Here is a 22,210-nt window from a genome sequence, read left to right as displayed (position 1 = left end):
CTGCCCGCTCATCAATCGGCTGGTGATTGCGACGTCAGAAAGGGTGCCCCCAGCCGTCCGCGATCTCCTCTGAAACGCCCCCTAGCAGTGACGCCGCCTAGCTGCACCCTTCCGCCGCATCCGGTACTTCCATCCACTTACCGTAACTCGTTATCCTAACGCTAGATTAACGGCTCCTTTATTAACGTTAAGTTATTGCGCGCGCGCGGAACCTCCGTCGCGGGGTGGAGGAGGATGTCCTCCTGCGTCCACGGGACACGATCGATCTATGCATCCCCGGGATCGATGGAAGAATCAGCTTGGAACACCTCCAAAGATGAAGACTAACGTTTCTGCCCTTTATTCATTGCTTTGGTCGAAGCTTTGGATGCAGAGGGTCGTAGCTATTGTATTGATGCTATGGATAGTGTTCCTGTTTTTACGCGTACTGCTGGATTTCAATCCTCTCAGGGCGAGGTAGATCTCTGCTTTATGATGTATGGCTCGAGGATCGAGTGGGAGGAAGTACCTTTTTATGTTGGGGAGCGTTCAGCTGTTATATGAAGGTGATAAATGTGTTTATGCGGGGTTTAAGTGGGACAGCACTGGAGGAAGTGTTGTTCAGGGCCGGCCACAGGGAGGTGCAAGGCACCCGGGCCCCGGACTGAGCAGGGTGTTTAAAAAGTGATGGTTACTGCTTTCAGGGGTCATTCAGGGGACATCTGTATGTAAAAGTTGCTGCAAAATTGTTTATAATATTGAAAATTAATGTTATTTCTTTTATATCAATATTTTCTGCTCGCTGAAGGGGGAAAAAGTTTAAAAGGAACTATATGTTGCAAACGTAATGTTTTCTCAAAAACTGGAACTCTGTCATAGATCACTTCAAAAATGCCAAAACTTCATCAATTTTTTTTTTTAGGAAACGGTGGGTTTGCACGATATGGTTCCTTTTAGAATTGTTCTTCTTTCAGCGAGCAGAATATGTTGATGCAAACAAAATTAACATTAATTTTGAATGTTATAAACTATTTTGCAGCCAGATTTTTTTGCAAATCTGCACTGATGCAGAGGTGTGGATTCACCCCAGAAAGCAGTGATCATCATTTTTGTAACACCTAAAAGAAAAAATGAAGAAATAAAATAATAAAGAAGCAAAAATGCGACTGTTTGATTAAAAATAATTTAATTTTAAAAACCCACTTGAATTTCACGAGGTATGTGAAAACTGTAAAAAAAGAAATTAAAATATAATCTCCAATATAATAATATAATGATCTAATATCATTAATGATATGGCAATGAAAATATATATTGAAATATGTTAAAATTTATTTGTCTCGTTCTTTAATTGTTTATTTTCTTTTCTCTATTATTGTTATTAATATCTGTTTTTCCGTGATCAGATGTTACGATTTTTTATTGCTGAGAAATTCTTTGGAGTCCCAAAATATTTCTTGCCTCGGGGCCCCTTTACAGAAGAAGGCCGGCCCTGGTGTTGGTAAGTAGAATAGGAGGGTAATCTTTGGAGAGATGAAGATGTCCAGGGTACCCTTGAAATGAGGGTCTAAACTTCGGAAGCTTATGGAGGTGAGGGAACGTTTTCCCAGGTGTTCATTATGCGCAGAAGAATGTTTTTGACCGCGAAGTGCTTCCAAAACCTCTCTCAAAGTATATAGTTAGGTGTAACTAGCGGGCATTAATGCCAAGCTGATTCCTCCTTTGACCCTGAATATTAGTACTTACGTACTTGAATCGGCCTCCATGGTTGGCCACTCAGCGTGCATGTTACCTCGCGAGACTCTGACCAAAGAGGAGACTTTTGGGACTGAATTCGGAAAGCTTCAAACAGTCGCTGCCACGGAGACGCACATTTGTATTCACACACGTGAGTTAAAAACCTTTCTGCATTAAGATCCTCTTAAACCTGAGGGACACCGTTAATCTCGTCGGGATCATCCCGCGCATGTACAGTCTCCAATGATCCACCGAGTCCTGGATCCAGTCTCGCGAGGCAGCTGGCACCGTTGAACGCTTAAAACTCAATTACGCGACGATTTCGCACACTCGATAACGGATTACAGCGACCGGGCGGCTCGATATCCTATCGGAGCGCGACCCAGCCTCGAAGACACTCTTAAAAAATATCTACTTTCACCGTTTCCACGTGTTTCGATCGGTCCTCGTTTATCCATGCGCGTGCGTGCACGCTATACCATCCTCGTGCCTCTGTTTACCAATTCGTGTATCGCATATTATATATTATGTATATAATATATATGTATAGTATGTATATTCAACAGTTCTCTGTACATCAGGTTAAGTACCACCCTCGGCTGGCTCGTAATCTCGCACAGTTCACCAGTCTTAAACACCGAGTTAACGTTATTATCGCTACGGCAGAATTGCTACGACATCCCGTCGGAACTTTCCAGACGCGGGCACAGAGTCCGTTTCTCCTGCAACCGACGACCAGTAAACTTTAATAACAATGTAATTAGTTAGCCTAAAAAGTACGTGATCATGAGGACCGTGTGTGGAAGGGTGGGGTTTGAGAGGATGGGAGAGGTGGGGTTGGGCGTGAAGGGTGGGTCGAGGGATGCTTATGAGCTTGAGCAGATATTCGAGCGAGTCCTTTGGCGACTCGTAAACGGTAAACGGTGTGTATCCTTGTTCCTTTTTCTGTTTCGTCCACACTTCTGTTTATACTTCGACCCTTTGCGCTCGTACGGTTGCTCTTGCTCGCTGTGGGGACATCAGTTGGATGGGTGTACGTTTTTAAGTGGAAGTTTATTGGTTTTGATAATGCAGAAAAATTTCTTCTGATATCCATTGGGGTTGGCTAGGAAAGGAAATTGTACAAGAGGGATTAGGTCTCTCAAATATTAGGCCAGTGCAAAAATTCGCTAGTTCACTTTTAGGTTATGTAAGGTGTACGGAAATATCTGTGTTTAGTACACCCAAAAATATGAGATAAATTTTTAAGCAACCCAAAATTGCATAACCAGAGCTAGGGCATAAGATGATAGTGTACAGAAGTTCTCATTTGATTTTCATTTCGTGTTCTTTTTATTCGCAATTAATTCGAGAAAAAAAATTTTGAAGTGCTAAATTTATCACGAAGTCAAGAAAAACACCACGAGCAGGACCTGGCTACACATATTTGCACTTTTACTAGGAAAAATGGTAATAGGTAATATAGTCAAGGAAAATAGTTTGATAAGAAAAACATTTAATATAGTTTTGCTTTTAATGAAGACTTTGGTTTAATAAAGCGAACGAGGTTTTACACCGACCTAGTAATTAAGATAGTACTCAACATTTTTTGTTCAAACGTTCCACTGAAGATGATTTTGGAGGATTTGGACGTACCACGTGGTTGCAAGAATTCACAAGATTGACTCTGAATGGACCAGGTTGCCGAATTAAGATTCTACGAGCGCAAAGGACGAACATCTTTCCCAAGATCAGCGAATTGCTTTCGATCGGTGCCGCAGCGACTTCAGCTCCTGGGACACATTTCGAAATTCCTCCTCCATCCGCGGGCCGAGTTGTTTGCGTTTCGTAAGCTCTCTGAAACTTCGATTCTCGTGGCCGTTAACGTATTCCACGCTCGGGGAAATTCCATTCCGAGCCAGAACGCCCTTGGAGGAACATAGCGGAGCAACGGGCATTTGAAAATTCTCCTCCGGTTGCGATCGAACGGTGGGGTCCCTCGGTCGTCCCTACCCCAAGCTCGTTTCAACCTCGACAGCGTGGAAAAACAGGCCGCTGTGCTTGCAGTTTGCTGATTTCGCGCAGCTTTCTGAATTTGTTGCGCGACTGCCTGTGCTACTTCGTGTTTGTGAAACTCTGCGACTCGCGAGTCACTTCGAGTACCGCGAATTTTGAGGCAAATGGCCCCATCATTTGGTGCAAGCATGTACTTGTTGAAGAACAGCATTTTTTCTTTTGTTTGCGTAGAATATTGGAGTTGGCAGCCTTCTGATTGAATTGATCGTAAAAGTGTATTGGAATGATCGCAATGAAAATGTATCGAAATGCATGCATCCTACCTCCATCCGTCTTTCATGAAGTGAAATGGTAAAATGAAACTCCTGTTATTTGTATATCGTAATTAAGAAATAATCTACTCAAGTGTTAAATATTTTGCCCTCTTTTTAAAACAATTTCTATCAAGTTCCCATTTTCTTTATTACCTTCAAATCCATTAGTCAGCTAACGAACCGAAGAGCACCGCAAATCAGAACTCAATCAATTGATCAAACAGTCAAAGCATCCCAAACTTCGATCTGCCCCTTTATCCCGACAAACTCTTGCGTTCCCCGCTTTTAATTGAAATCAAAAGCGTGCATGGTCGATTGAGAGATCGCTGCCACGAGACCGCTGATGGGGACATTAACCTCGCTCCTCGAACGACCTACCCCCGATTGCTGCGCAATCCTCGGATCAAGAGGACGATCGAAACAGGAGGAGAGCAGAGCGTCTTCGCGTTCCTCCTTTCCCTTATCCAGGTCCGGGATTTGATTAGTGGCCCTGCCGACCGTCCTTCGAACACGCTGGCCTGGCTCTGACAGGAAATTATTATCCTTAGACACGCGGTTCGGGACTTCCGGTGGAGCCTTGCACCTGGATTAATCCATTACGTCCCTCCGTAACAGCGCGTCCACTCCTTTTGTCCCTGCCCAACCGTGCACTCTAGTCGTACGACGTCTGATATCCATTCTGCCGGATGCCATCCACGACGACAACTTCCATCTGCCCCGCCGTGGCTTCTTGTTCGGCGGATCGCGTCCCCCGGACTTGTTTCCCTTGGATTAATTTGTCCGACAGCCTCTCGTTTCGGTGCACGCGCGTTCGATCGTCTCCTTTCCGGCCCCGTAACTCGTAGCACATACCGGTCCGCCTCTTTCTCCCAGGTAGAGACTACGAATAACCGCGAAACCGAAACACTCCGGGTATCAAGAAACTCGACTGGGTCGCTCGTCGAACTGGTTCACGCGCCAGGTACCTAGTCGTCACGGTACCGTGCACCAGGGACTCGGAAACGCTCGCGTGGGGTCCTAGGCCGCGTTTTAGACGTCCATAGCGTCTCCCACGTACCCCTCGTCGGGGCTCTCGGGGTGATGAGGAGGCTGCAGGTCCTCAGCTCTGGCGGCGGCCGCTGCAGCAGCCTCGCGGGCCGTTTTGCTGAGCAACGACCTGGGCGACAGTGGTGTAGTCTCGCCTCTATAGGCGGCTGGCGGTGAGGGAATGAAGGGCACCTCTGGGAACACGGCGGCAGGTGAGACAGGGGAAAGGGGCAGCTGCTGCTGAAGGGGCTGCTCCACGGGCTGGATCTGCGGCTGCTGTTGCTGGACAGGATAAGGGTAGCCCTCAGCGGTGTACCTGGCGGCGGTCCTGGGCAGGATTGGGTCGTATCCTGGCGATCTGGCGAGGAACTCGGCCTCCCTCGAGTACCTGGCGGGCGGTGCTGCGGCGGTGCCCTCTGTCATCCTGTGCCGCAGGCGGGGCAGGGTACTGGCGGCGCTGAACGGTATCTTGGGCAGGCCGAAGTTAAGTGGGTAGCCATCTTGGTCCAGGTAGCTGAGCTGTGGGATATTAGACGGGCGCAGGTCTGGCTGCAGCGGATATCCCGAGTCGTACTCGAGGATTTGCCTCTCACCGACCTGATGGCGGTAGAGCTGACCGTAGCCGACGTCCGTGGTCTCCGGCACTTCGTTTATCAAGTCTGGCTCTGTCAAGTACTTGGAGACGGGACTGCAGTAGGGCTCGTTCATGTTCCTGTGCTCTCTGCGCTCCAGCGTTGCCGCTCTGTTCAGCTCCCTCTCGGTGTAGGAGATGACCTGTTGGTGTTCCAGGCCTATTAGACTCCCGTTGCCCTTTCTGCAGGGCAGGCTAGTCGTGGTGTCCTTGGTGATGGGCATCACCGACTTGTTCTGCGAGACCAGCGCCTTGGAGTTCCTTTTGCGGTCGCGGCGGCGCTTTCTCACGCAGAACACTATGCTGCCTATCAGAGAGCCTAGGGCGAATAGTGTGCCAACTAGAGCGCCAGCGGCTATCGCCATGATGTAGCCTGATCTGGAGTGGTCGTTGGGAGGCTCCACAGTCACTTTCTCTTGGAAGAGCACGCGCAGGGAGAGGTTGGCTTCCGCGGAACCCGCCCCGTTCTCAGCTATGCAGGTGTACGTCCCCTCGTTTAGGGACTCCAGGGTGTAGAGCAGCAGGGTGCTGCTCATGTTGGTACCCCCACGCTGTCTGTAGACGTATCTGGAACAGAGTGCGTGGCCACGTCCAAATTGTGATCGAGCTGAGGGGTATTTGTGGTAATTCGAGTACTCTGGGACACAGATATACCTATGTTGAAATTAATCAAAGTTATATCAGTATAAAGTTATTAAAGCCTACATGTTTGGTGCTCGTCGCAAAGTCGCGCTTTAAGGACCATTAATCAATCCCATAACAGACTATCATGTAAATAGCGACCCATGAATTAATAGCCTTCAAGCAAGCGCGAGCAGTGTACAGCGTGTGCACGTTTCATTTCTTTTTACCGTCGCACAGTGGTCCGAAGTCGCCAAAACGCGAACTAAACTCAAATTTTCAACCTCGTCAAAAATCAATGAAATTGTAGCCATATATTCTTATATCTATGGTCTATACTTTGGTATAAAAACTAATTGCTATAGGCCACCCAAAATTTTATAAGAAAGCTTTGGAGATGCATGTTTTAGGACGATCATACTTTGCGCTGAAATTGCTACACTTTGTCTCATCATATTTCTGTATGGATAAGAATAGAGATAAATCTATCTACATAGTGCTAAAAAATATTCTTCCAGCTATAAGAATATGTACATTAAACGGGTCATGCACATTTTAATCTTTTCAAAAATACTGTTCCGTGAAGGCCTGTTTTTGCTCGGTCTTTTTTGTTCAGTGACGCTTACAAAACGGAGGTCACGCGAGGTTACGACAAATGTTGTATGAATGTATTCGTTAGAACCTATGCCTGGGGAAGTGGTGCAATATTTCCCTGGGACTTCGTCAAGAATAGGACGTCCATCGAAAAGCTTCGAGGGCTGCTGCGAAACTGTGAAACGCAGAAAAACCGAAGAACTGAGAGGACTTCACTCTTCAACAGAGATCATGTACGCAGAGACACTTAAACTGCGAGAAAAAGGTGGCAAATCTACAGCAAAATTATTAATAAAAAGTACGTCTGCGTCTTCGCCCAATACATCTTCGAAAATTCTTCAGAAATGGAAAAAAATCTGAAGCTTCTCAATCGGAAATGTCACCCGAGGAGGCACTGTCTAATAATAAGCCTAAATTTATCCAAAAATGTATACAAAACTCTACGTTCATCGGCCAATATTCACAGTCATCGACTATATCCATCATATTATAAAATACTAAACGAGAAAGCGCGATTTTATCCAGAAGGAATTGCAATAACTGAGCAAAAGTGTGAAGTGCCCTTGCAAAATTTATTAAATAAAACTTGTGAAAGTATAGCGAATATGATCATTACCGAATAACGAAAATGAAATGGTTTTAACTCTAGTTTGCAAATGGGGTTTTGATGGCAGCTCCGGCTTTTCCAATTATAAGCAAAAAGTAGAAGCAAATGAATTTAATGATGCAAGTGTTTTTGTTGCCTCTCTTGCTCCACTTCGGATGGTAGATAACAACACGAATGAAATTACATGGAAGAATTGTGCACCCTCCTCCACACGTTTCTGTAGACCGATTCGAATCCAGTGGTTACACGAAACAGACGAAATATCAAGAAAAGAACAGGTACACATTACCGATCAAATTCAAAAGTTACAGCCTTATTCCTCGAAAGTGGGAAAAATACAGTTTTCCTTACATTTAACAATGATTGGTGGGAAAGTTTGTAATTCATTAGCTGGGGCATCTGGTATGCGGTGCTATATCTGCGAAGCCACGGTTTCACAAATGAATTTAGTTCAGACCGCTCAGGAGAAGCCCGTTCAGTTGGATATGTACCAATTCGGATTATCAGGCCTTCATGCATATATATCGTTTTTCGAATGTCTACTCCATATTTCTTATAGGTTAAACATAAAAACGCGGAAAGTACCAAAAAATAAAAAATCAATTTTGGAAGAAAGGAAGAAGGTTATTCAGGAAAGATTTCGACCACACATGGGTCTATTAGTCGATATTCCAAAGCTGGGGTACGGGACAACAAATGACGGTAACACTGGCAGGAAATTTTTCGCAAATTCAGAGCTGTCATAAAAAATAACAGATATAGACGAGGATCTCATTAAAAGATTCAGTGTCATTCTACGTGCGATCAATAGTAAATATGAGATAAACACAAAAGAATTTGGAAGATACTGCTTACCAGCTGCAGAAAAATATGTACACTTGTATAATTGGTATCACATGCCTGTTTCTATCCATAAAGTTCTTATTCATGGACAGAATGTTATCCAAGATTCTATTATACCCATTGGAGAACTTTCCGAAGAAGCCGAAGAAGCAAACAATAAAAAACATTAAATACTACAGAGAGCATCGTACACAAAAGATATCACCAGTGAAGGCTAACAAAGATTTATTGCAACGATTAATTTTAAGTTCGGATCCATGTCTAAGTTCATACACGCATAAAACGCACAAAAAGAAGGAAATGGATAAAGATTTAGTAAGCCTGATAATTTTACCAGCAGATATGAGTGAGGCAGACAGTGAAACCGACTCTGAAATTGGCGTATCATCAGATGCTGAAGTGTGGGGTGATGTAATGCAGTTTATAATTACTTTGTTAGTATTAAGAATGCACGAATAATATTTGAATGATCGATCATTTTTACGTGTCACTTTAAGAGCCCCAATGATAAGATCAGTATTGTACACATTTGTACACTTACAATAATAAACTTTATTTCATGATATTTGAGGAGCATGACCATTTCGAAAGAAATTATAATTAAAAATGAACTTTTTACATCGAAATCTTTATCAGAATCTGAATCTACAAGCCAACCCCCCCCCCCCAAAACCGTTATTTTTATAATGAAAAGCGTAGAAATAAAAGTGCTATTAATTTAGTTGGCGTTTTGGCGATTTCGGACCACTGTGCGTCGTCGCTATCGCCGCACAAAGAAGTAATCAGCGAGCACTGTCAACCAGAATTTCTGTTCGCCTTCAACGCCACAATTCACCGCGTTGACGCACCCTTGAGGTCCCGCAAAGCCCGGGCTTAGAAACTCCGGATCAAAGCGAATCCGTTTTAAATATCCGCTATCAAAACGCGGCGACGACACCGAGTCGAGGCTCCCACGCCATCGAAGCGTCGACACTTTAACGAGAATAACAGTCTAACAACGGCTCGACTGCATATTTGATCGAGAAGCCCGGGGAATCTGGATTATTAACGAGGCAGAAGTTCCGTTAACGGTCTTCGGAGAATCGCTGGCCGTTCGGTACAGCGGGACGGACGGGTGTAATGGCTGCTGAACAATTCACTCGGGGAAACCTTTAGAATTTCACGGAGACGGTGTTAAAAATCGCGAAACGGCCGCGCTGCCCAGGCGTCGTTAATTACTTTCGTGATTAACGACCGTGACGAGAGCCTTTCGAAAAAAAAAAAAGCGCGCGCTGTCAGAGCGACACATCGGCGCAGAGCGAGAGGGAGCGCGTCGGTTCTATGGATCGCGAGACCGTTCGACACGCAATTTCCGCGAATGGCGACGGAGCGATAACGGTGGAGCAGGAGGGCTTCGTTTTCCTTTCAAATTACGCGAAACACGCGCCAAGAAATATCGCGTTATCGCGAGCGGCTGGCAGCTCTGCGCGCGGCAAATATTTAAATGTTATAGGAACTTTATTTCGATTGGGAACGACCGTGTTCCGCGACGATCCTATCGGCCCACTTTGCCGATAGCCCGCGAACAGCGGTGGGAATTGTTTTCCTCGGAGTATTTTCGTATTTCTCGACGATTCGACGGCTGTCGCCTGTCCTGGGGTAATAAAACGATCAAATTTCTCCCCTCGCGATGAGAACGCGTCGATTTGTGCGCGCATTTGTTTGATCGAATTCACCCCTCCCTGAATTTTACCCCGAGTAGAAGAATAAGTTTAGAAAACACTTTCTGAACTCATCAGCAATGGAGGAGATGTTTACGATGCCCTGATGCAAGAGGAAGTCCATGTAACGCTCACACTCACCGAGGGAAGGTGGCAGAGATGGCCGACACTGAGTCGTTCTCGTTCTGCAGTTCGCAGGGTTCCCCGTTGAACCACCAGGTGAGCTTAGCGGCGGGCACAGCGTAGACGTCGCACTTGAGCGTGACGTTCTCGCCCTCGAAGGCCTCTATCCTCTCCTGCAGCTCGATCTGCGGCAGGCAGGCTAGCTCGTTCTGCTTCACAGCCTTGATCTGCTTGTCGCGGAGCCTGGGGGGAGCGTCGCAGACGGGTTCGGATTCCTGGGGAGCAGCGGGAGCGGACTCCTTGAGCCAGGCCTGGGTGGCGCGCAGGCGGCAGTCGCAGAGCCAGGGATTGTTGTGGAGGGTCAGGCCCCGGAGATTGCCACCGAGTGGCAGCGTGAGGTCTGGCACGCGGGTCAGCCGATTGCCGTCTAGCCGGAGCCACTCGAGCTGGTGGAGGCCTTCGAATGAACCCTGTTCCACGTTCTCCAGCCGACACTGGCTGAGCTCCAGATTCGTCAGGTGGGGCAGATGCTGGAACGCCCCGCGACGCACCTCCCGGATCGGGTTCCCGTTCAGCAACAGCTTCATCAGGTTCGAGTAGAAGGGAAACGTCTCTGTGGGCACCTCCTCGATCAGGTTCTCGGACAGATCCAGCTCCACCAGGCCCACCAGGCCCACGAACGCCCTCGAGGCTATGCGGCTGATGTGCGACCTGCCCAGGTACAGGCGCTGAAGGTTCATCAGGCCCAGCGCATGGAAGCACTCCGGCGGAAGGCTGACCAGGTGATTGTTGGACAGATCCAGCACCTGGGTCTCCTCGCGGGCGCCCTGAGGGAGACCCTTGAGGTCCCGATTTGCGCACTCCACCCACTCCTTGCCGCTCTTCCATTTGCACGTGCACATGCTAGGGCAGCCCTCCACCGTGGACGTCCACGATAACAGCATCATCGTGCCGAGAAGCGCACCCCTCCACCACCAGGCTCGCACGCTCGAGCACATGGTGTCTCGTTTCCCGTCGATCTGCTCCCTTCCTTCCTTCTATCTCATTTTACCCGGTCACCCCTGCTGCCGTTTCTTTTTGTCTCTACGCTCCCCCTGGTCCACCTTCCTCCGTGGACATGCCGAGGTTCGCACGGGAGATGGGTTCTCGTGAGGTCATCAAGCCGGGGCCACCGAGCTACAGCTCACACCCTGAAACAACAACCGTCGGAAGAATGCTGTTAATGGTGGCCTTTCCTGTTATTCGATTCTTGTTTTTGGAGAAGCGAAGAGGGGTAAGTAGGGAGCTGCTTTGGGATATCGAATCGAATGGCGCTAATGGGGCGAGTGAGAGGCTGCACGTTTCTGGGAATACCTAACCTCGCACGCACGCTATGAAGTGTTTAGCTTGTCTCTAATGGAAGTGTAGTTCCAGTTTGACCAGAAAAAACTACATATTAATAATATTTGAAATGGTAAATGTTGCAAATGCCACAAGTGAATACTTTCGGTATTTTATTTTCAACCATAGCGACGTTGGAAATAATATCTACCTACTTCTGATCTCAGTTCTATCTTGCGACGGTCCTAGGAATTAAAATAAATTATTCTAGCATTTACATATAGCGTTTACCACCATATTCAGTATGGAATTTATATCCTTCTCCATTGAAAAAATAATTCCTGATTTCTTTGGCACTTACATCGTTTACCATTTAATGTCCCCAATTTGAAATCGCATTCAAGTTGCTTTTCAATAAAAAATCACAGTTACACGTGGGTCATTATCGTGGTATATGTATATTCCCAATTAAGTATAATTATAATTGTTTCCAGTTTCCTCATTTGCTGCATCCCTTATTTTTTTAATTAAGCACATTGCCCGTAGAAACATGCGAAATGAACAAAATTCCTGAGAATTATGCTGCGTATACAGCATAATTCATTAGTGACGCCATTAAACACAATATCCGGCCAGCCTCTCCCGATGCCGAAAAAAGAGATATCCGTGCAATTTGGAGAGATCTGAAGACACTGGCTGGGAAACTGCAACCCTTTTTTTGCCATCGCATCGTCGGGGATCCTTTGAGCCGCGCGACTTTGTTCATGACAAAATTTTCATGTCCTCATAACGCCGGAGGCGTTCCCTTTTAGGCAGCTCGCTCTGTATGCACATGCTCCTCGCAAATGAACGTTCATATTCTTGAGGCGCGCATGTATATACGCGTCCTCTGCAGAACGATGGAGTTAGCACGTTCATCACCGTGCAAAATTCATGGGGCCTCGACGAAAGCCTCAAAAACAGGTCAAAGGATCGCATTATAAGTTTATCGAGCCAGTAAATTGCAGGGGGTTCGCCTGTCTTCCGAAACTCTCCTCGCTATTTGCTTCGCGTGTGCGGAACAGCCATCAGCCCTCGGATCGTTGTTTCGTATAGCGATTATAAGTGCACGAGTGTCCTGACACTCTGTATAATTAACGCTGCTCCATATATTGCTCCATAGTTCCGTTTAAGTGACAATTAAAATGTTAGGTTGTTGCACGAGAGTTGTTCGCTAAAGAACATCTTCTATAAATTTGACTTTTGAAAACTACTTATAAGTATTTATTTCGAAGTATGCGTTTTTTACTAGTATCTATGATCATTTTCCGTGTATGTGGAAGTTGCGTTATGCCTCTTTCAGAATAATCTTCGGATTTAGCATTAAAAAAGGAACTTATTGCACTTTTTTGGCATTGAAATTATTCAAGTTTTTCGCACCCTTGAATTTTTCTTTTTACGTCTTTATCACACAGAAAATGGATACACAAGAGCAAATAATTTCTGGAAAAAATTGCATCCCCTACAATTTTAACTCATTTCCACCAAAGCAATCGACTTGAAACTTGATAAAAATGAATTGTAATTTGTTAAGAATAAAAATGAATTGTTTGTTAAAAGTGAATTGTAATTTGTTAAAAATAAAAATCAATTATTTGTTGAAAATAAATTGTAATTTCTTAAAAATAAAAGTAAAAAATTGGTATCGTTTGTTAAAAATTAATTGTAATTTCTGAATGTTGAGATATACGTAGGTACCTATTTCTTCCAAAAGTTTTCAAACGGCCATTTTTCTGCTCGCTAAAGCCATCGGTATACAAACACTACATGTGTTCCTTCAACTGCGCTGTAACTTGCAATCTACTCTACAGAAACGAAATTAAACCACGCTCAGCCCAACCCACCACCCTACCACGATTTAAGAGAAACCCGAGAATCAATCCAATGCTTTCGCTTGATAATCGCTGAAATAGTGGCCCAGGGTCATGAATCAGGGCAAAGAGCGCGAAACATTGAATTCAGCTGGGGCAGCCACGGCTAGTTACGAATTCCCGGCTCGCGACGGTCGTAAAACAGGGGGCCGTTGACGTTTCCGTGCGCGCCGCGGCGTTGATACTGTTCCTGAATTGACGTACTGCGGATTAATAATTAATCGTCCCGATCGCGCGATACATTTTAAGCGATCCATCGAACCGCATATTAATCGCTGAGCCACGGTTAAACCGAGGGACACGTCGCCGCGAGTGGATCCAGCGCCCCGCATCGCGGTTCATATCGCGACACACACAACTGCTAAATTACTCCGCGGCTGCGTCATTAATTCTGAGACGACGAGGCAAGTAGGATCCTCCGAAGGAAGCCCCGTCGATCGTAAAGGAGCGTCGTATAAACTTTACAGGGGACGAACGTTGTAATCGGTGCATCGTGAGTGCTCATTGGGGTGGCTTTCACCCACGTCACCATAGTTTGCCACTTGCAGTAGCCTGCGCCCGTAGCCTTTCTTACTTTCAGTCGAGATAATCGTCAGTGATAATGGACATTGCACTGTGGGTTGGGATATTTTTTTTTTTAACACTGCAAAATTTATCAATTTTTATGAAATTTTTTCAAGTGATAGGTATGTCTAACGTTATGACTATTTTTGTAATTTACTTACAAGGGAAGATCCGGAACCCGTAAATTCAAAAAATTCTGAAACTTTGTGAATATGTAGGGGACTTCCTCCTGATTGCAACGCAATTTTTGTTTGCTGCCCAAATTCAATCTAAGCGGGTGGAATTAACCCCTGAATATTCCGCTATTTTCCGATTTTATTTTGTAACTCGCAAACTGTAAGAGATAGGGAAAAAGTTTCCAGACAAAAGTTACTTCTTTTAATTAGATCTATCATTTGGAGCAAAAATTATTTTACAGTTCACGAGTTATAACACAAAATCGGAAAGTAACCGGATTTTCAGCGGACAATTACACCCCCTTAGAGTGAACTTGGGCAACAAACAAAAATTGCGTTGTAATCAGGTGGAAATTCCCTACATATTCACAAAGTTTCAGAATTTTTCGAATTTCCGGGTTCGGGATGTTTCCTTGTTAGTTACTTTTTTGACATACATGGGGATTTTTTGGTCGCTTCTGACTCACAAATATTTTTGAAAAATGAAAAGGTTGAATTGATTTTTTAAAGATGTCACAAAGGAATGCCCCTTTTAAAGATACAGGTGAATTTTAATGTAATTTTTTTCTTTACCAGAGGAAAATTTCAGGGGGGTGATTAGTTCAAATACGTGAAAGTCTTGGAGTCAGAATTAACTTGGAATGACATTTATATACCTGGTGGATTTTCTTGGCATAGCTTCTGAGATGTGTAAGAAAATTGAGGAGTTGAAATGGTGAACGGTGTAAATGGCAAGAAACTAAAAAATGAGTTTGTTAGTGGAAATCCTTTTCATAAGATAGGACTAAGATCGCAAGTACCAGCGTTGCTGTGTTTGAAAAGAAAATACTAAAAACTTTCCCTTCTGGAACTTATATCATTTACCATTTCAACTGCTCAATTGTGCTTTAGGTCCTTAAACAGGAAGTTCCCTACTCTTACCCCATTTTCCTCGGCCTACGTTCCTCTACCACTTCCTGCGTTATTACTCCCAAAACGCATCTGCTTCCCTCCCTCCCATTAACGCCAAAGGGTGACCAAGTAAAAACACGAGTACCTGACGAGGACGACTGCACAACTCCCCCGCGACTCTGCTCCTCCTTTTTTGCCGCTAGAACGAAATCAAGAATCTACGAGCAGGACCGAATAGCAGCTTTACTCCCGGCGCATTTTATGGAAAAATCTGACCCGCATTGCCGGCGGAAAACTTTGGAAATCTTGGCGAGATGGTTCAGGGGTGGAGAGGCTCGGTCGGCGAAAGTAGGAAAGTGTGTAGCCAGGGGACTTTGGAAGTGGTAGTCGCGGCGGGGACGCAGAGAGGAAGCAGAAAGGGGTGGAGTGAATCTGTATCGTTGCGGGAAAAGTTGCTGGCGTAACCGTGAAGTTAATCCTTTCAGGAAATGCTCTCGATCTTTGACAGTTCCCCGCGAGTACTGTACATCCTTCTTCCTGAATCGCCAGTAATCTCTGCGTTGTTCCTTGGCTCGAGAAGGCGAGTAAAATCTGTATCACAATATGGCCCTCGCATCTATCAAAGATCTCCATGTTTCTAACAATTATCAGCTTTGTAAAATATTGATATGAAACTTTTAAAAAGTCTCCGAGGTAGAGCTGTAATTATTCGAATACGAATAATTTCTTCGAATAATTTCGAATACGAATAATTTCTTCGAATAATTTCGAATACGAATAATTTCTTCGAATAATTTCGAATACGAATAACTTCTTCGAATAATTTCGAATACGAATAATTTCTTCGAATAATTTCAAATACGAATAATTTCTTCGAATAATTTCGAATACGAATAATTTCTTCGAATAATTTCGAATACGAATAATTTCTTCGCATAATTTCAAATACGAATAATTTTTCGAATAATTTCGAGTACGAATAATTTCTTCGAATAATTTCGAATACGAATAATTTCTTCGAATAATTTCGAATACGAATAATTTCTTCGAATAATTTCGAATACGAATATTTTCTTCGAATAATTTCGAATACGAATAATTTCTTCAAATATTCGAATATTCAAATAATCAGGAGTATTCGAATCTCAAATTCGGATTCTCTGGTATTCGAATATTCGTTACACCCCTCCGCCAAGGCCTCATCCTCCCCCAGTCCCTATTCGTAACCCAGAAGCACGCGAGAGAAGCCTCGCGAAGAAGAGAATTCGCCAATATCCTGACGACTGGTCTCTCAAGTCGCGAGGCTACTGCGTTGGTGGCTAATCGCGGGCAGACAGCAGAAAGATTCGCGTGCAAGTTTGAAGAGGGGGTGGCTGGCTGGGAAGAGAGGCCCGGCAGAAACCTCGGCGATTCAGCGATCCGGTAAAAAAAGAGGCTCTGGAAGATATTGGATAACGGGAGGAAACGCGTGGAAACACCGGAATGGGGAGCCTGGACGAAAGTGTGGAGAAGCTGACGAGGAGCAGCGCTATCCCCGGGAAGAAGTTGAAGGCGGCTGAGGGGGTGTGGCAGAAAGAGATCGAAAGGGGATAATAAATTCCGTGGAGAGACAGGGGTGTGTGCATCCCGAAGGCGAAGACGTCGGCTCGAGAAGAAACACTCCTCGCGGCATAGCATCAGCCGATATCAGGATATCGGAATATCGAGCGCATGCGGTTCGGCATGCAAACCCCACGGTTTTTCATGGCTTTATTCCAGCATGCCCGTTCAACGAGGTTTCCCAGCGGCGGCAGCGCAAAGGGAGGCCTCGAGGATATTGCCTGCTCGACATTTCGAATCCAATATCTACTATCGGCCACTTTTTCCCTCCCGCCGGCGTCTCCGCCCGTGCTCCTTTTAACGCGCTAAAGCTGCGTCTGACTTAGAGTATGTTGGAGCTGCGGTAGAAACTATAAGAGCGTCGCTTGGACACTTGTGTCGTTGGTCAGCTCTTAGTAGACGTAGCTCTGCTTGCTGCTTCAACGTAAACACTTCCGTGATAAAACTATAGAATGTATTTCTACGCTTCGCTCTCATGGCCGCTCTGATCGTTTATCGCAGGTCCAACTTAAACCTGCCTTTAGGGAATCGAGAGCTACGCGATGGGTTACGTTACTGCGATTTCCCTAGATTGCGACGAATTGGGGGTACGAGTCTTTTTAAGGGTACCTTCTCATCATATCACTCCAGAAATTGGTCATTTTTAGGATTTTATTTAAAAAAGAGTAAACGTCGCGGGGTCAAAAAACTTTCTACGCTGTATTTCTACATTTTTAAAGATAATGAACAAAAATTCTAATATCTCTAAGAATTTTGACGTCAAATTTTAAATCAGCATTCTTTAGATGATGTAAGAATCACGCGAAAAAATTAGGATTTCAACTTTAAATAGCCGCCATTTTATTTTAAATTAATCTTTCTGAAATTCCCTCCGTTAATCAGAGGATACATTAATATACTAACGAAATCTTTTTTGTTTTTTGATTTTAGATAATCTGGTTCCAAATGGCAGTGCTCACCGCAAAACCAAATTTTTAAAAATGCTTCTTGGATGTCGCTTGTTATTTTATTATAAACGTAAATATTTTTCTACGAAAAAATTACCAAATGTTCTTTAAATGTTGCTCTTTTAAGCGCAAAAAGTTCTGTAAAAATATACGCTTCCGCTTCTTCAAAAAAAATTCACAAATATTCGCCTCTTTTCGGCCGCCTGACTAGGTATAACCCCTTAAGAATCTTCTCGATTGTCTCGGTTTAGTCCACACTGAAAGCTCCAATCATCTCCGCCAGCGGGACATGATGCTTAAACATACGTTTATTGCGGGCGAAATAAATACAACAAATAATTGATTTACAATTGAACAAAAAATATTTATCCACGACGAAAAAGTAACTAAATAAACTACAAAAAGAATTATTAAAATTGATAAATTTTGCAGCGTTCACAGAAGAACGACTTCTTAAGGGTCCTCGTTGTGTCACACATATTGCGATTTTAATCCACACATTTGTTACATGGAATAATAAACATTTAATAAAAACATTAAAATCCCTACACTAGTTTTTGAAAAAAAATCATGAAAATAGGCTTCTTTTTCGACCGGCAAATTAGAATGGCCCCTAATTAATATTGGCATGGTCTGGGGGTGTAGCCAAAGGAATAAACACACGCAGACCTATCCCAGAGTTGCCTGATAAGGAATTAGAGACCTGTCGAGCAATAAATTCCTGGCAGGACTAACTCTACCCCACGCATATCTGAGATTGAATAAACAAATGGGGTGCGCTAGAGAGACACCTCGGCATTGCAAGATTTGTGGGAACGAAGAGGCCTACTTCCGCTGTGATTCGAACCTAGTCTCCTCCTTCAGACACAAGTGTTCTGGGCACAGAGATCTCCGCCTGTATCCCCGATTTCCTCGAGTTCCATCTTACCCTCCACTATCTCCCCTTCCCCCCATTCAAACAAATCCGGCACCCTTTCTCCATTTCACGGAGTCGTGAGGCAGCGACCGCCATAAATAAATCCTAGCCTTCGAAGAACGTCAGGGAACGTCGCTCTGAATAGCCTCTGCCTAGACTTGCGTAGGCTTGAGTTTTCGCAACTCGGACACCCTCACCGCGGAAAAATTGAACGACGAGGCAGAAAAGACGCCCGCGAATTAAACGAGGCAAAGGGGAACGCCGGAATCGACCTCGTGACTGTCCATCGCGGCGTTGGGATCGCCCCATTCAGCGATTTACGAGCACGCGAGCTGAAATTCCGTGGACTTTTACTCGGCGTTTTCATTAAAAGCAGGAGATCCCCGGCGCTCCGCCTTGGAATTCCCGCTTTTCAAATGGCGGCCGCGGCGCATCCTGTAAATTACTTTCGCCGCTACGCCGCGATTTCCTCGGTTAAATGACTACTCTTAAAAAACGTGGAAGAAATTGCGGGGCCGCGCGCCACGGCAAATATAAAACGTGAAGCGACTACTCTTTCCCTTCTGCGCCACCCCCGCGACCCTCTCTGTCGCCGCACCCAGTTGCGACCGACGAGAATGTAGCGCGAAAATGAAAGGGGTGGGGAACTAAAAATGGGAATTCGATGTATTTTCGATAGCGTCGATGATAAACTCCCAACAGCCGTGTCTCGAGGAATCCGGGCACCGAGAGCACCCTGCCCCTCGCGGAGCATAATGGCCACGGCAGGCCCCGGGATTATCAAACGAGCGACAGAAAATATTAACAATTTGGAGGATAACGATTTTGGATGAATTTTGTACTGCTTTTGACTTTCCAGCTGCGAATCGCGTTTCTTGGGGGATTCTTTTTGGTACTGAAGAGAGGGTTGCAAGGGCGACAAGGGTTTATGCTGGATGTTGGGAATTTTCTTGTAGGTACAGTGTTCTGTGAATTTTAAAAAAATATACCTAGAATTTTTGTGATGCTAATATAATAGTTTCAGTGATTCACTATTTTAGGAAGAATTTTTATCCAGTGGTATGGAACTCTGAGGTCTGCCATGTTTGACATACAGTGTTTTATTTTCTTACTGTAAGTTTTAATACTTTAGCCGATCGGTACAGAAACAAGGTTCCATGAACTTAACTGTATTATTCATAGTACTAATTAGGCATCAGAAATGAACTCACCAAAAAGATAATTGTTTTAAAATAGTTTTATATCTTTCTAGTGGAACTGTTGAGATTTAATGAAAAACACTGCTTTTCAAATGTTTCAATAAAAGTCTTTAATAATACTTAAAGAATGTATACATATATATATATATATATATATATATATATATATATATATATATATATATACATTCTTAAATTGAAACATTTGAAAATCAGTGTTTTTCATTAAATCTCAACAGTTCCACTTGAAAGATATAAAACTAATGTAAAACAATTATCTTTTAGGTCAGTTCATTTCTGATGCCTAATTAGTACTATGAATAATACAGTTAAGTTCATGGAACCTTGTTTCTGTACCGGTCGGCTAAAGTGCGACAACTGATTTCACGTGGCGAACACACTCGCACGTGCGTCTCCAGAAAACTAACATGGTGGAGCAACCAAACGGAACGTAGAAGACCACGAAGTACGGTGTAACAGAAACGAAAACACAAACTCGCTCGACGCACAGCGCTACCAAAAGTAATGCTCCCAACCGCCGCGTGAGAGCGCGCAAGCTCCTCAACATAACAATCGCGGGAAAACTGAAAACAATACAAGAAACTTCAATACAAATCACACGAAAACTATACACATACTAAATATACTATAATACTTCAACAGGAACCCTGCAGAATACTGTAACAAAATAAATGCCCACAAATGTCCAGAAATGCATAGTGCGAGTAGGAAGACTGGGGACATTCCTTGTTTTGTTCCATTGTAGGACATTCCCCCCTTTTTTTAAACCAATACACCAAATCTTAAACATCGTCTTACATACTTGAAAGTACCATTACAGGAAGAAACCTGATTTGTCTGCGCAGTGACGGGCCCACACCCCTGGCCTCCGAACCCTCCCGCTATTATTCATGACCACCACTTTCCCAGACACTGTTTATGTCCATTACCAATGAATATCGTCGAAACCCCTACTCGAGCGCCAGCACAACGCAATCGGCACCCGATTTGCGCCTCAGAGTCTACAAGGAGGGAACAAAGCGCCGTCCAGGGGTCTCCGATAATAATTACAAGGAACGCCTCAATTATTTCCAGCGTCGCCGGTGGAATGCATTTGAAGGCAGTCGGGGGCGGGAAGTCAGCCGTTCGGACGAGAAACGAGCCAATAAACACGGTAGCGAACGAACGCAATTAACATCGCCTTGCCATTGGCCACGTTGTGCGTCGTGGAACAAAAGGGGATCGGCGACAAAGGTTCGAGAGAAACGGCCGGGATCTTCGTTAAAGTCGCTTGAATCCGAACGAAGCTGTTGTTCGTGGCCCTTCTACCGAGATAAAGGCCATCGAAGTCTTCGTCCTCGACTTACAATGCCCTAGAGGAACAAGAGGACAACCTACGAGGCCTCTCATCGATCCGACGGAGTGGACCAGATCCACCCCCTATTCCCACTCCATTCCAGCGACAGCGGTTCCCAAGCACCCCCCGAATGCCCGTTCCCCCGATTTTTCAGCCGTACCTTCGCCCCTCTGTCCGCGCCTTCTTCCACGTGAATCCCAGACGAGGCAGGGAATTAAATATTCCAAGGGTAATTAGTGGAATAAAAGTTAATTGGTATTAAATCGAAGCATCCCTTGTATAATTTCGAAGCAGGATTTTGGAATTTTTACTGCGGTCAAGGGTAGAGGAAATTGGGGCCTTCCGTGGCAGATAGTTTGAGAACCCTCCCCAGTCTTTGACCCCCGTCCTATCAGCCTTTCCGCCCTTCCGTCCAAATCTTCCACCTTTTCAATCTCTTCCTCCCTCTACGTTCCTCCACGGGTTTGTTCGGATTCGTTTTGTCCGTCGAGCCCAGAAGCGTAAACAGCGATGATGGCGGGCTGAAATCACTTCGACGCTGATGCCCAAAGCCTGGGCTACTAATCTCGACCAGGAAACTGACATCCCTTCCGTTCCCACTGACTGGTACCGTGCCATAAAGTCTCTCAGTGTATACACTGCTGTAAAATTGATCGATCAAAGGGCTTCCGTTTAAATAAATAAATAAGTAAATGAAATCGAGCCTAGTTGTGCAGAAAGCTGTCAACCCTAAAAATGGCAAAAAAATTAGTTAAACGTAGTATGGATTTCATAATTTGATATTTATTTTGCAAAAATTACCAAGTCACAGAACAGCTCTTACATTATCCAATTATTAAAGCTACCAAGCCATAGTTCCATTTTAGGTTTAACTGACCAAAGCTACAGAAAATTTGAAATAATATTAACCATAGTACTCATCATTAAATGTGCCGGTGATGATGAAAGTGGTGTACATATGTCAAAGATCTAAAAAAAATTCAATTCTTCACTTACTTTGTGTTCGACCACCTTACATTACAGAATTAGTGACAAATTCAATTTCTTTAAATTTTTTTCTTACATCACTTTCATTATCACCGGCAAAAATGACCCATTAAAAAAACACTGTAAAACAGTAAAAAGAAATAAAGTATACCCAAGAGCCAATATCCAAATATA

At 44.5% G+C, this 22,210-nt stretch overlaps 2 protein-coding genes across 2 annotated transcripts in view; one reads left to right on the top strand and one right to left on the bottom strand.

Annotated features, from left to right (window-relative positions):
- Positions 1–22,210, top strand: part of LOC143375522 (uncharacterized) — a 464,206-nt gene that overhangs the window by 221,873 nt on the left and 220,123 nt on the right. The window lies entirely within an intron of this gene.
- LOC143375552 (uncharacterized) overlaps positions 3,240–22,210 on the bottom strand; it is a 295,354-nt gene continuing 276,383 nt past the window's right edge. Inside the window, exons 4-5 of the mRNA XM_076824783.1 lie at positions 10,189–11,360; positions 3,240–6,249 (exon numbers count right to left, since the gene is read on the bottom strand). Coding sequence (XP_076680898.1) covers positions 5,055–6,249; positions 10,189–11,168 — 2,175 coding nt within the window. The 5' untranslated portion in view covers positions 11,169–11,360 and the 3' untranslated portion in view covers positions 3,240–5,054. The remainder of the gene's footprint in view (positions 6,250–10,188; positions 11,361–22,210) is intronic.

The sequence above is a fragment of the Andrena cerasifolii genome, chromosome 1 (assembly GCF_050908995.1).
Source record: "Andrena cerasifolii isolate SP2316 chromosome 1, iyAndCera1_principal, whole genome shotgun sequence".
Taxonomy (NCBI): Eukaryota; Metazoa; Arthropoda; class Insecta; order Hymenoptera; family Andrenidae; genus Andrena; species Andrena cerasifolii.
This window is presented reverse-complemented; position numbering and strand designations above follow the sequence as displayed.